Source organism: Crinia signifera, chromosome 2, assembly GCF_055691185.1.
Source record: "Crinia signifera chromosome 2, ASM5569118v1, whole genome shotgun sequence".
Taxonomy (NCBI): Eukaryota; Metazoa; Chordata; class Amphibia; order Anura; family Myobatrachidae; genus Crinia; species Crinia signifera.
Window position 1 is genome coordinate 209,168,287 of NC_139218.1, and position 14,679 is coordinate 209,182,965.

General features: G+C 44.1%; 1 protein-coding gene across 2 annotated transcripts in view; it reads left to right on the forward strand.

Annotated features, from left to right (window-relative positions):
• The window catches only part of MAN1C1 (mannosidase alpha class 1C member 1), a 76,488-nt gene that overhangs the window by 46,470 nt on the left and 15,339 nt on the right, over positions 1-14,679 (forward strand). For both annotated transcript variants that reach the window (XR_014470432.1, XM_083173640.1), the window contains exons 7-9: positions 3,793-3,916; positions 4,092-4,185; positions 6,345-6,460. Coding sequence is in view for 1 of the 2 variants with exons in the window: in XM_083173640.1 (XP_083029766.1) it covers positions 3,793-3,916; positions 4,092-4,185; positions 6,345-6,460 (334 nt within the window). In the remaining variant the exon portion in view is untranslated. The remainder of the gene's footprint in view (positions 1-3,792; positions 3,917-4,091; positions 4,186-6,344; positions 6,461-14,679) is intronic.

Sequence of the window (14,679 nt, forward strand, 5' to 3'; positions counted from 1 at the left end):
TCTATAGTTACTGATCCATGTTTTTATTTTTTCTATCTATTATGGAGGAGACGATCGGCGGTAGCATGACAGCTACCAACAGTTTTTGATCCGCAGTGGAACGCATTCGGAATGATTAGCTCCAGGAAGCAAGCCTGCAGCTTGCGTTCCATAAAGTCAGCGCCGCTGCCTGATAGGAAGTGACACGCCGGGTGGTGACCCGCATTTGCGTTCCACCAAACGGACATGACGCGCGGATTCCGGAAGTAGAGTCTCTCAGTAAGATCCCGGAAGTACCGTCTATTACAGACGCCGCGCAATTAAAGCGAAAACAAGAAGCGGATCCTCTATGTTTATGAAATTTATGTCACTTGCTCTAAATACCCCGTATTTTATTCACGCATTAGAGTAGGTAGTGAATGTTTTTTTAAAATATTGTTAAGTATGTATGAAATTATTTGTATTTTATGTGTTTTATAAATGTTATTGAATATGTCAGAGCACTGATCTCTGCCAGGTTTTAGGTTTACCATGTTTGATACAGGCATATATACCCTGCCTGGAGCCATTTTATTTTGTACTACACCCTGAGGAAGAACAATATTGTTCGAAACGCGTTGGTGTTTAAAAGGACTTTTATGTGGACCCTCCAACTTTCATCCTACCCTTGTGCCATCTGTGTCTGGTTTGCTGCCACCTCTCATTCCGGGTGAGAGGACAGTTATACAACCGTGGAAGTGTGGGGTCCTGTGTTTGCTGATTTTTAAATAAATTTTGAATTTTACCTGTGGACCTGTCGTGTGCATATTCTGCTGAATAAAGAAACCTTTGGATGAATATAGGGACTATTCCCTAGGTGAGTGTCTTTCCATAAGTTTGGTGTATAGACGTTTAAAGATGCCTTGATGTGAACATCTCCTAGTCAATCTAGGTGAGTGTCGGTGGTTGCTTCACCCTACTGAATCAATATTTCAGTCTTTGTGCTAACCGAAAAATCCCTTCTCTCTTCTGTCCCATGTGTTGGTAAACACCTGGATTAGAACCGTCTACCCTGAGAAAAGCGCTGTGGAGATCCACCTCTGTAAATTGTCACGTGTATCTGTATTGGGGTTTGGTAGCCCCTTTTGGTGTATCTTCTAGCTGCATTTCCAAGTGAGCGCAGGTGGCAACTAAAATCTTTTTTTCTAACCTTGCTGGGGTTCTTAGTTCCACAACAGATACCAATAGTTTATTTCTCATTTTAAACATTTAATCAGCCCGGTGGCCACCTCCCAGGGACATCGGGGACAGCCCAGGCTTCAGCCTAGGTAGGTAATTTCTGGAGAGGGGGACACCTTCATTGGGGGGGGTCCCCACTTCCCCAGGATCCCTGCCCAGGCTGACCGGTCAGAGCTTTAATGCTTTGGCTGGGGGGGACTTGTATAAAAAGTCTCCCCCCGGCTGTGGCATTACCCTGCTGGCTGGTTAGGCCTGGTGCTGGTTCACAAAATACGGGGGACCCCTACTCGTTTTGTCCCCCATATTTTGTTTACCAGGACCGGCCTTTTGGGCCTGGTGCTGGTTTTAAAAAATACAGGGAACCCCTATTTGTTCGGTTTACTCTTTTAAAACCAGGGTTTTTTAAATTATTTATTTATTTAAAAAATTTTTACACTGGAGCCTGCACGGTTCTGACTTATCCGTGCAGGCTTCTGCCAAATACATCTGGAAAATTAAGTGTATTTTCCAGGCGTATTTTACAAGCAATTACGGGCTGTAAATAGGGCCGCATAGTAAATTAGGAATCACCATTCTTTTGAATGGTGATTACTATTCGTATTCCTTTGATGGCGTATACATTCGTATTCGTAAATACGAATATGAATGTGCCATGAATACGAATACGAATTTGCGGTACTTTCAGCAATGCCGAAAATATGAATACGCATAAAATAGGTGGATTTTTTATACGAATACGCATATGTTATGCGTATTTTCATTAGTAAATCTTCCCCAGGGTCTCTGGTGAAACTCACACAATCCTCACAGGAGAGACATATTGGGGCACTTCCTTTTACGATGTAGGAAGGAGCTGGAAGCTGTTCAGACAAGTTGCGCATGTAGCACATAATGTATCATCCCATGTATAATATTGTAGATCAACACGGCACATTTTCTCTGTTGTGTGAGGAAAAACATGCAATGCTTATGGTGGTGAGGTGCCAGAGAAATGTTCAAAACGTTGATATCTCACAGCCATTATGGCAAGGGTGGCCGGACTTTTGTAACATGGGATCTACTTTTTGTACACTTACTTACCGGTGATCTACCGGCATCTCCCCCTGTGCAAAATATTCCCCTCCCAGTGCAATATGCACCTTACATATTATGCCATGCGGAATAATCCAAAATTCACATTACATTATGCCACATGGAATAAGGCAAAATTCACATTACAGTATGCCACACAGCATGGGCAAAAATGTACCTTCTGCCACACAGCATGAGCAAAAATGTACATTCTGCCACACTGTCCATTGGTGCACCTGTTGCCAGCGGAGAAACCTTGGGACCTTACAGTCTGCCACTCACAGATCTCTCACTCCAAACACTCCCGCTGCCAGCTGTGTAGCCTGGGACCCCTGAAATAAAGCTTGTCTCCAACCCCTTGCTGCCAGTCCCCCACCAGCCAGCAACCAGAAAACCCTAAGTGATCAGTGTAATGAGTATAAAATCATCCTGAAAAGGAACTTTTTATACCATTTCCTAAAGCCATACATCTCCATATACAGTGGCGTAACTAGAATGTTTGCGCCCCCCCATCCCCTCCCGCCGATATCGGTAGCTTCAAGCTACAAACTAAATTGTTTCTCCCAGACGCTGTGATCTAGCTTTCTTTCTTCTAAATTAAATATGCTACGGGTAATAATTATACTTATATGGGGTTTTACTGATAATACATGGCCCTAAACATGCCTAAACATAGGACAAAAATACTTTTTATAGTTTGTACCAAATCTGAATACCAATATTTACTTAATTTCATATAATTAATAAAATAATGCATATTTTACAAAATATGTGGTTTTATTTTTATGATGTTCTATCAGAGTCTGCCCTAGCTAATTTGATGCCCTAGGCAAGATTTTGTTTGCCCTCTAGCACCGTTGCCATTGCTCCTTATTCACATCACAAACACAGAATTGCTCCTTATTCACACTACACTGCACTTTAGTGCACCTTATACATATAATGCTACACAGTAATTCCCCTTACACATTATGCTGCACATTAATAATGTTCTTATACACATAACGTCACATATTAATGCTGCTTACACTTATGCCACATCCCCCCCACCCCACGCACAGCACTCACTTGGCCCGGACTGCAGATAATGATGCCTGGGCTGACTGCAATAAGTCAATCAGAAAAAGTTCATTCTGCGGGACTCCACAAAGGCCCATGGGACAAGCTATGGCTAGGGATGTAGAGCAGGCCTCAAGAGAAGGTGAACATTTTTGTTACTGCCTACCGCTCCCTCCACTGTCTGTTCTCCCCACATTGGCACTCTAACTGCTGCTGTCTTAGTTGTATGAACTTCATGCCCTAGCCATTCTAAATGCCCTAGGCATTTCCCTAGTTTGCCTATGCCTAGCGCCGGCTCTGTGGTCTATTTAGCTTCTCACCTGTTGTCTATATATCATCTTCTAAAGCTTTTTACATTTTGATTTCTGGTATACTCCCAATGAAAATGTATGTATAATTATTAAGACATATTCCTAAATACATACATGTTTACCTAACACATGTATAACGCTATTTGTTTTTCAGTGGTTTAAATTGGAGTTGGGGATGGGCCTCTGCAGGGAGCAGCATTTTAGCTGAATTTGGAACTTTGCATTTAGAGTTTTTGAAGCTGAGCGAACTCTCTGGAGATTATGTGTTCATTGAGAAGGTAAATACTCCATTACTCGGTTAGATGATTATTTTGCTTGAAGATATACGATGTAAAATCAGAGCAGAGAAACAGCAGACAACATAAATTTTAAATGATTAGATTTCAACAAGGAGGTAATTAGGTATAATACGTTTTGTTTTATTGCTGATTGCTATTCTGTTATTTCCTGCAGGTGAATACCATCCGGAAAATATTAAAGAAAATTGAGAAACCTCACGGATTGTATCCTAATTATTTCAGCCCCGTCAGTGGAAGTTGGGTGCAACGTATGTACAGAAATGCCTTTCTGATCTTCAGCAGTGTTTCAATTTGTTTGCACAATATATTCCTTTACAAATGTTTAACAAATATGCCTTACTGTGCTTCAAATGTATTCAAATTGCCCCACTACAGTGTTTTACTTTATTTCAAGAACCCCATTATATGTAAAATTTAAATTATTATTATTAATATTGTTATTATTATTATTAATATTAACAATTCCTTGTACAATGCAGCAAGTTCAACTGCGCTTTACAATTGGAAATAGGGATATATCAAACTGGGTAGTTACTAGGGATGAGCGGGTACAGTTCTCCGAGAGACGTGCCCCCCCCCCCAAACTTCACGCTCCGAGCTCGGGTTTTCCCACCAGACGCGGCCCCCTAGAATGATGCAAAATGTCATTATCTCGCTGTCAGATTCTCGCAGGATTTGTATCATATATAAATCCCCTCCGATCGGCACCATCTTCACTCACCTTCAGGATAAGGTGCAGGATGGACCTAGGGTCTTCCTATAAAACCCCCATCTCCTCCTCTACCACTCCCTCTACTCCAATACACCCCTTCTCCTCTACACCCCCTCTCCTCCTCTACCAAACCCTTCTCCTCTATCACCCCCTTTTCTCCTCTACCACCCCATCTACCACCCAGCAATATGCTGGGTGCTATTGGGGGATGTGGTAGGATGCCATGGCTCCTCTTCTGTGTCCTTAGTGCAGCGCTGTGTGAAATTATGATCTGTTTATGTGACTAACAGAAAAGCAGTAAACACTTTAGGGTACTAGCCAGGTTCTTATCCAGCACTGATAGCAATGTGCAAGACAATGCATCTGTGGCCTATTTGACACAGAACACAGGGGTGAGTGGGGCAGCCTGTTGAGCCAGTGAGTCCAACAGTCTGACACTGGCTGGAAGAGTGCTCTGCTACCCTGAGGACAGCAGGGACACAAAATTATGTGAAAGCTGGACAGGAAAATGCAGCCCTTCTAGCTCTAGCTGATTGTAAGGTAGGGGTATAAACGCAAGGGGAGGGTGTAATCACGGCAATCGCGGGAGGGTCGTAATCACAGAGGGTATAATCGCAGGGGTTTTTATCGCGGTTATCGCGCAGGGGGAGGTGTATTATCGCAGGGGGGACTAATCGCATGGGGTGGGGGGAGCGGTACATGAGGGAGGCAGAATGTGGTGAGTAGGATTGTAAGGTGCTATTGTGCCGGTGGTGGCGGGGGGAGGGGGGGGCTGCAGAGACAATCAAGAGCACACACTGCTGTAGCAAAAAAAAAAAAAACGCTGTTTACACTTACCAGTCCCCAGATATGCGGTCAGTGCTGGCTGATTACTCTTGGGCAGCCACGGCATCCCTGCTCCTAATTTTTTAAAGTAGAGGAGCAACTCATCCTCACCCATGAAAATAATAGAGAAAATATTTATTGTCAGCTTGCAGTGTCCCCCCCCCCCCTTCCCTGTCCCCCCGGAAACACAGGAGCTGAGCAGTGGCCACATCCTGACACTGACAGCCAGGGAGAGAGGCAGGCAGTGACAGAAGTTCCTTCACGGCTGTCAGTGCGGCCCGATGCTGCATAAATGTACTGGCCCGGTGTATTATATTTACTGTATTTTGGCCTGACACTGTCGTCGGCCTCCCGGGAAACTTCCTGGTGGATATAATGGCCAATCCGCCCCTGCCGCGCAGCATCCAGGCCCCAGCCCCAACATGCACTCTTTTTTGCAGTATTCGCTCCATAAGACGCACACACTTTTCTCCCCACTTCTTATGGAGCGAAAAATACGGTATATATTTCAAAGATCAATCTAGTTTAAGGTTGAACTCGATGGACATACAGTACATCTTTTTACAACATCAACTACAATGGTACTGTGGATGTTAGGTCACAAGGAACCTATTTTGTTTCCCTATAAAGTCTACACAACATCTCGACCTAAAATGATTTGTTTCCATGCAAAGGCAGCATTGCACAAGAACATTTAATTATAAACTGACAATTTTAAAATGACAATGCCGAGTATAAATTGGAATTAAAGAGGTATTTGGCATGTACTGCATGCTTAACGTCAAGATTTGCATGTGCACAAATGAGATGTCGGATTAACTTCCTTATCATCCTTGTTGTACAAATTGTGTGTCACTTTTCCTTCTATAGATCATGTGTCTCTTGGAGGACTTGGTGACAGCTTCTATGAATACTTAATCAAGTCTTGGCTGATGTCAGCTAAACAAGATAATGAAGCAAAGGGCATGTACTATGAAGCTGTGGAGGTATTAACACATGTATTGTCTTGTCTTGTCTTGTCAACCAAGTACAATTATGTTATTTAGTAGTTGTCCCTTCCAGATGGTGCACATGACATTTGTCTCACTAGAAGTCAGTGTAAATGGCATCCATTTTAGATCAGACAACTAATAACCAGACCTACCAGGCTACAAGCAGAGAAGGTAATACAAACAATTTAGAAATTATGAGCATGAATAGTAATGTCGATGTAACATTCAATGGAGGAAAAAATCTAGACACGAAATCTAGACACGAATCCTACAGAAAATGAGTTGTCCTTAGATTGGGTTCATTTCTGAGGACCCATACTTGAATGTGCTCCCCACTTTCTCATAACCACCTGTACTGCTCTCATGAGACCAGGACATTGATGACTTTATGAAAAAATGAATTCTAATACTTCCCTGTTGTCAGTCCCCTGCAAAGGTGTGTTCATGTCTTTTCACTCCCCCCCCCCTTGCAGCATACAGCTACCCCACATGTGCTATTCCTGTAATGTGTACCTACGCAGATTGCACACCCTGCCATCACTGACCTACAGTATGCAGTGCACCCAGATGGTTGCCTCAGTTGGTTTCTCTGTGGGCAGGATGTGGGTCACAAGGATGTTTCTGTGCTGGGATTATCATACTACCACAATGGTATTTGCTTTCCAATATATGCTTTGGGTCTTTGTATGGCTCGCCTCCTACAGTGTATCCTTCGTAGTGCGCCCACCATGACTGCCGTATCTGGTGCACTTGTGGATGGGATGTAAAATACATGGACCTGAGTATACACTGAAATCACCCATTTTGGGTAATTTCTTTTAGGGGTAATCTATTCCACCAAGGGTAATCCTACGCAGAGCACCTAAAATGGCTGCCGCACCTGGTACCTTGTCAGGGTGGAGTACACAACCCATGGAAGTTATTATCCAAAATGCTGCCCCAAGCCTGCATTATGCTTACTGTGTGCTCAAGGGTGTCTGTTACTGTACTACCAGCATCCTCTGTATTATGTGCATTGTTTATTAATGTCTGTAAAACACCTTGAGTCCTGTTGAAGATAGTGCGCTATATAAATTTATCTTACTTACTTACATTATTTAAATTAATTTGGTACTCTTAAGCCACAAGGTAGCTGTAAGAAATTTTAGTTTGGTTAAGTCACGTTTCCCATGTTGTGATGTTGCCTGTAACTAAGGGTTGTCAGATCACCCACAACAACATAAATTGTTAGTACTAGGATTTCCTGGGATACCGGGATTGGCATCCCTATTTGCAATGTTGCCCCATCTGACGCTGCCTAATTGGTGAGGGGGTAGGGGGAGGCCTACTTTCCTGGAAACGAGGCCTGACTGGAAGGGGAGAACTAGGGGTCCGCATGTGACCTTGCAGATTTCTTGGCCTCACAGACTCTTCTTCTGCTGGTAAGCTGTGCAAGCTGAGCCGTAGTTAGATTGTCGTCTGCATGCACATCACAACTGCAACATCTGTATAAGCACCCATGCGATGAGATGTGATGATACTTCATTTTAAAAGCACCCATGCACACCTCCACTATCCACGTCACCCCGAAGCGTGGCGAGCGCCGCGAGGGGATGCGGTTACTTGTCCTACTGACCTTTTTAATAACCCCACTATCCACGTCGGTGTGGAGTTGATATTATAAAGTGTGGCGAGTCACCGAGCCCGAAGCGTGGCGAGCGGACGTGGAATACATGTGAAGTAATCTGCGTCTGCTCACCATGCTTCAGGCACGGTGGCTCGCTGCGATCGCCACACTTTATAAAAAAAAACTCCACGCCGACATGGATAGTGTGGGTATGAAAAGGTCAGGAAGACGCATAACAGCGCCCCCTCGTGGGTCTTGCTGCCCTCGCCACGCTTCGGGGTGACGTGGATAGTGGGGTGTGCATGGGTGCTTTTAAAATGAAGTACCATCACATCTCATCGCATGGGTGCTTATACAATGAAAAATCGCGGACAGGGGTGCAATAAAAATGAACTAAGTGAAATCGAATCACATAGCAACGCAAAATTGCATGCAATGCGATACGGGGCGGGATGTTGTAACATCCGCGGCCCCCTTCGCCGGCTACCGCATTATTAATAACGGCATATGCTATAACATATGCCGTTATTCATGCAAGGGACAGCTCTTGCGGTAAGCGCTGTCCCTTGCGATGCGGTGCCGGCGCTGGACTTCCGGGTCTGTGACCCGGGAGTCCATCTGCGCATGCGCAGACCCCGGCGCCGGCCGCAGGGCACGCTGGGAGGGATCCGTGACGGATCCCTCAAACAGCGCTGCGGTAAGAAGCCCATAGGCTTCTGCAGGGATTCGCCAGCTTTAGCTGGCGATTCCCTCCGCAGCGCTGACACTGCGGAGGGGGCATATAGCATATAGAAATGCGGTAGAAACCCCGAAAACGGGGTTTTTACCGCATTTCTGCTATATAGCATCCCGCCCACGATGTGATTTCACTACGCAGAATAGCCCGCTAAGCAAATAGCTTAGTGGGCGTCCTGCAAATACACAAGTACCTTTGTTTTTTACTAATGCATTGAACTCTTAGCTTGAGCTGAAGCACTGGTTAAATATTTCTAAATGTATTACAGTTTGAGAAACCCTGGTTGAGTTGAGGTTCCTGAGTTTTGTGTTGGTACTTGATTTATTATTATTATTATTATTATATTTTTAGGTACTTGTGAGTTATCTGGGCGTCCGATTTTTTGATTGTATGCCTTAAGTTAAGGCATACAATCAGATGCGATGCGATGCGATATCGCATCGCATCGCATGCGACCATCGGATGCGATGACCCGATTTTTCCATAGGAATCAATGTTAAAATGGACTGAGTCCATTTTAACATGGAATTCAATGGGAAAAAGGGGTCCTTTTCATACCCCTACTATCCAAGTGGGCATGGAGTTGGATATAAACCTGTGGCGAGCGTAGCGAGCCACCGAGCCCGAAGCGTGGCGAGCGAAGCGAGCCCCGCGAGGGGACGGTATTCCGTGTCCCCTCGCGGGGCTCGCTACGCTCGCCACGCTTCGGGCTCGGTGGCTCGCTACGCTCGCCACAGGTTTATATCCAACTCCATGCCCACTTGGATAGTAGGGGTATGAAAAGGACCCCTTTTTCCCATTGAATTCCATGTTAAAATGGACTCAGTCCATTTTAACATTGATTCCTATGGAAAAATCGGGTCATCGCATCGCATCGCATCGCATCCGATGGTCGCATGCGATGCGATGCGATGTCCCGATCCGACCCGATTTAAAAATCGGACGCCCGGATAACTCACAAGTACCTATTTTTATTATTATTTTCAAAGCTTATTACATTGCAGGTAATGCAGGAGCCGTCTCCTCTACTGAGAGGTCTCTTGCATGTTTCTCTTTCAAACAGGATGGAAATTCAATGCTGCTTTCAAGCATTTCTGCCCGTCTCTGAATCAGGACCTTAAGGTGCATACACACAGTGCGATATTAACAGAAGACACCATAGTCTATATTGCACTGCGTTTATACAGCTGGCCATGCTGATGCTTCCCCCACGGATTCGATATCATAAGAAAAAAAAAGACTGGGTACTTGTTTCCTAGCACGGTGCCAGCGATTTTAATTGCATCCATCGGGACCCAAAAAATTGCGTTGATCGCATCGCATGCAACCAAATCGCATGCGATGGTCGTGATTTTTTACATTGGAACCAATGTAAAATGGTCCGATGACTGCCGGCATATTGACCGCATCCCCTCAGGCTGGCTGAGCCTAAAACCATCTTGAATCATGATGATGGTCCAAGAATACATCCTCATACACAACACTTGAAATGCTAATGCATACATGAAGCATCTATCTTCTACAGAGGTGTGAATTAGCTCACAGACAATGGGGGAAATTTACTAAGATGGGAGTTCTATTTCAGATCGGCTGTTGCTATAGACAACCAATAAGACACCATCTCTTCTAGAATTTGTTAAACAAATAAGCAGTAGATTCTGATTGGTTGCCCATAGCAACATCCCATGTGAAATCGAACTCCCAACAGTAAATTACCCCCAATGTCTTGGTAAACAGTCAACGTGGGAAATTTACTAAGATTGCCGATTTCAACCGAACTGTGCTACGAATGGGTATGACCTGGATCAGCCGTAATCGGATGAAAATACTAACAGAGAATATAGCAGATTTACTAAGCTGTTGTATTCAGATTTTTGTATTCCGATAGGCAGGCCATTCGTACTTGTCTGCCGAATTTGTGGCAGCAAAATATGTACGAGCCATCAGCATCATATGGATCATTCAGATCCGTGCGATGCTTCTCTGTGTTAAAAAAAAAATAGAAAAATAAATACATTTTAAAAATGGTGTGCGGTCTCCCGCCTGCCAATAAACAGCCCTAGGCTCATTGAGCCAGTCCTGGTTGCAGAAATACAGGGGCAAAGAAGCTGGGGCCCCTATGTATTTCTATAACCAGCACCAGGCTCTTGGGTGCTAGTTATAGGGGTCCCCTGTAACAGCCAACGATGTCATACCACAGGTGGGGAACACTTATTATATAAGGTCCCCCGGCCAAAACATGATCACCTGGCCAGGGTCCCTGGGGTAGAGGGACAGGGTATGCCAGTAAAAGTGTTTTCACAAGTAAAATTACGATCCATGTAAATATATGGACCTAGTAGAAGTATCAGCTGAAAATAAGAATGTTAGTCCAAAATGGGGATCTAATATTTTTACCTCCTTGCTATTTGCATATATTTTAATTGGGGTTGTGTAGATGGCGGCACCCCCAGACTGGGAAAGAATACAACAGATGCCCAACTTGTGCAGCTGGTTACTGCATAGGAGGGGTGTATTATATCAACCGCTCAGCATGTAGGGCCTGGATCAGTAATTTTCACTAATTACCGCTTTACTGCACAGATGGTGGGAGATGGGGTGGGAGAAGGGGGCATTGGGCTGAATGAAGGGGTCCTGATACATAACTTCCAGGGTGGTAGAGGATGATTAATATGCAGAGGAGGGGTGTATAGTAGAGTGGGCTTATTATTCATAATTTTCTGGTGGGAGGACAGCTTGCTTGACTGCAGATATCTACAGTTCCCGGAAATAGATTTCTTAGATTTTAATGGAATTAAAAACTAGAGAATCCCACCTACCAAATGGTACTGGGGACTAGGGGATCAGAGTTCAGGAGGCAGAGCAATCTGCCAATGAGCATATAAAACTACATACCAGGTGTTTGGAGCTGGAGCAGTAACCAGCTGCTGGAAGGCTGATATCTCTGGTTCTGGGACAAGCTACTAGTGTCCATCAAAGTGGGAGAGTCCCAGCTTTTGGAATATACTCTCAGAAAAAGAACCTGAAGTATCTGACTGGGAAGAGAAATTAACAGGCTTGGATGGGGAACACTGCTTTGAAGTCAGATATCACCGGTTCCCAAGGGCCGATTTTTTAAATTCTTGTACCCATGGAAATAGGGGACCCTCAGCTTTCAGCCTAGGGCCCTTAGACTCCTGGGGGGGTTCTGGGTACTCATGAGCCACTGTATCACCATTGTGGAGCCCATACGAATAAAAAGTCACAGTCTAGACCGTTTAGCCAGAGGTTGTACCAGGGATGGTGTGATACAGAAGACTCTGTTAACATTATCTATAGTGTCATGAAAGATCCGCTTTCTGTTTTGTAGCTAATATCTGCTGTGACAAGCTGTGGAATGAATATAACTATTATCTAGCATTTAACTTCATATTTATGACCCATAAGAGTTAATGCTGAAGTTGGTGTTTTACTGCCGTATATAAAAAGTGATTACAGCTAATGGATTACACTTTGTGCTGCTAAAAAAGCTGATGACACAGTTTGCAAACTGGTGAATGCTGAATACTGCATTTAGTATTTATATTCAATCTTCTGCGTTTGGTGAAATTGCAGAACAATAAAAATGTCTTTCATTTTGTCTGAATACAATAACCATAGTAACTAGTGTTTAGAAAACACGTACAGAAAAAAACGTATTTGCAAAATAGGACAGCTGAATAGAGGTGGTTACATAAAGGTGGTTACATAAAGCCATCTCATCATCTCTTTAAGGCAGTGGTTCCCAAACTGTGCGCCTAGGCTCCCTGGGGTGCCTCGGGACACTTGCAGAGGTGCCTCAGGTTGGTCGTCCAGGACCAATTCAAATTATTTATGATCAATTATTTCTGGACAAAACCAGTGCTGGTGGCTGCCAATCATAAAATATGTACAATCAGAACCAAATCCTGCCCTTTACCACATAACTGAACCTAAGAACCACATATAAACACAATCTACTTAATTTGATATATATTTTTCGAGGCCTAGGGGTGCCATGGAAAGATTCTGATACTCTAGGGTGCCGTGATTAGAAAAAGATTGGGAACCCCTGCTTTAAGGACTTGTTCCCATATCTGCTTTCCAATGAGGTTTCTTATATTGAGAGTGTTTGCCTTTATTATACAATGATGTAATCCACATTTAAAACTGAATTGATTATATGAAATAATGTTACGGTATATTAACACCAAATAATTTCTCTCCGCATCTGACTCACTGCAGCAGGTACCCTCACACCTCCAAACATTTTTTTCTTGGTTGCCTAATTTTATGGAACAGTGAATACAGTCTGGATAGGATCTCATATTACTAAGAGTTGGGGGCCAAGAGAATCGATAGATAAAATTCCCCTGGATCTGTCTGGTGTCAAACACGGGTACTGGTAGTCTCCAGAGGGGGTACCACACCTGTTTGGCGAACCACTAGAGAGTGCATGTTCTTGGACCCTTGATAAATATATGTAGCAACTTCTGCTGGTGCATGCATACAGGAGCCTCAAGAAGTTTTTTTCGTTGGGGGGCAATATAAAATCTCAGTTTGACACCCCTAGCTCCTGGTCACCTTGTAGACATTATGCCAGGTAGAGCCCATTACACATATTATGCCAGGTGGAGACACTTATATACACATTATGTAGAGCCCATTACACACATTATGCGAGGTAGAGCCCATTATACAGATTATGCCAGGTAGAGCCCATTGTACCAGGTAGAGCCCATTACACACACATTAGACTAGGTAGAGCCCCTTAGACAATTAACGTGTCACGCCAGTGAATTTTTTTTAACCCAGTCGTGACAGTGGTGGGAGATGACAGCTACTATATGGTCCTGTAGGTATGCACTGAGGTGCTGAGGTAAATTAGACTGCTTGCCGAATCTGAGCTGGTGCAAGCAACCACGGAAGCTGGATAGCTGGAGTCTGAATAACCTGAACTGGATGCCGGAATATATGGCAGTAGAATCCGGAGATGCCGGGATTCCCAAAAAAAGCGAGCACATTCCAGGTTCAACCAGGGCTTTGAATGGGGGAAAGAAAGCAATTGCTAAGTTGTTACAGCAAAGCTGTCTCATGGTATTGAGTCAGGTCAGGATGAGCTAGGCCACCATGTCATTTATTATGGACCATATCCGACCATAAGCAAGCCGTGGAGCTCTTCTTCTCGAAACTAAAGAAAGCATACATTTTTTGCATATAATTGAAAAAAGTATTTGAGTTTCAGTAACAACATAATTTTGAAGGCCACAAGGTGGCCAAAAAGAGATGTCGTGATTTATCCAGGCTGCGCAACCAGTATCTTAAGTTCATCCCAGTTGCCTGGAGGCAAGATAAATATTGGTGCCCCCCCCCAACACACACACACACCATCTTATATAAATATATGTATGTATGTTATAGATATTATGTTTAGAATAAAGAGAGGGTGACATCTGTGTCATGCTAGGAGGAGGAGATAGCCACAGAAGCGATATCAACAGCTTTCAGTTAACTGATTCAAACTCATAGGGGAGGAGAGGTGCCCCTTGGGAGCAGAAGCCCGGCGGCAGATGACTCCATTGCCTCCCAGAGTTCTGCCTCTGTACGCAACAGAATATTCAGTGGGATCTTTAGTTCACCTCTGTGCACCAGAAGGATGGTCTGTACCAAACAAAGGACTGTGATGATGGCAGTCACAGCCTGCTACTCAGGAAATGGAGAGCAAATGGGTCCTACACAAAGCCCCAGGGTTAGAGGATAGACGGTGCTAAGATGTGAACACATCAGTAGACACTGTTTGCCTGTAAGATTAGGAATCTAGGGTTTATTTGCATTGGAAAATAGTTTTTTAGGAATCGTCCCCATATGGGAATG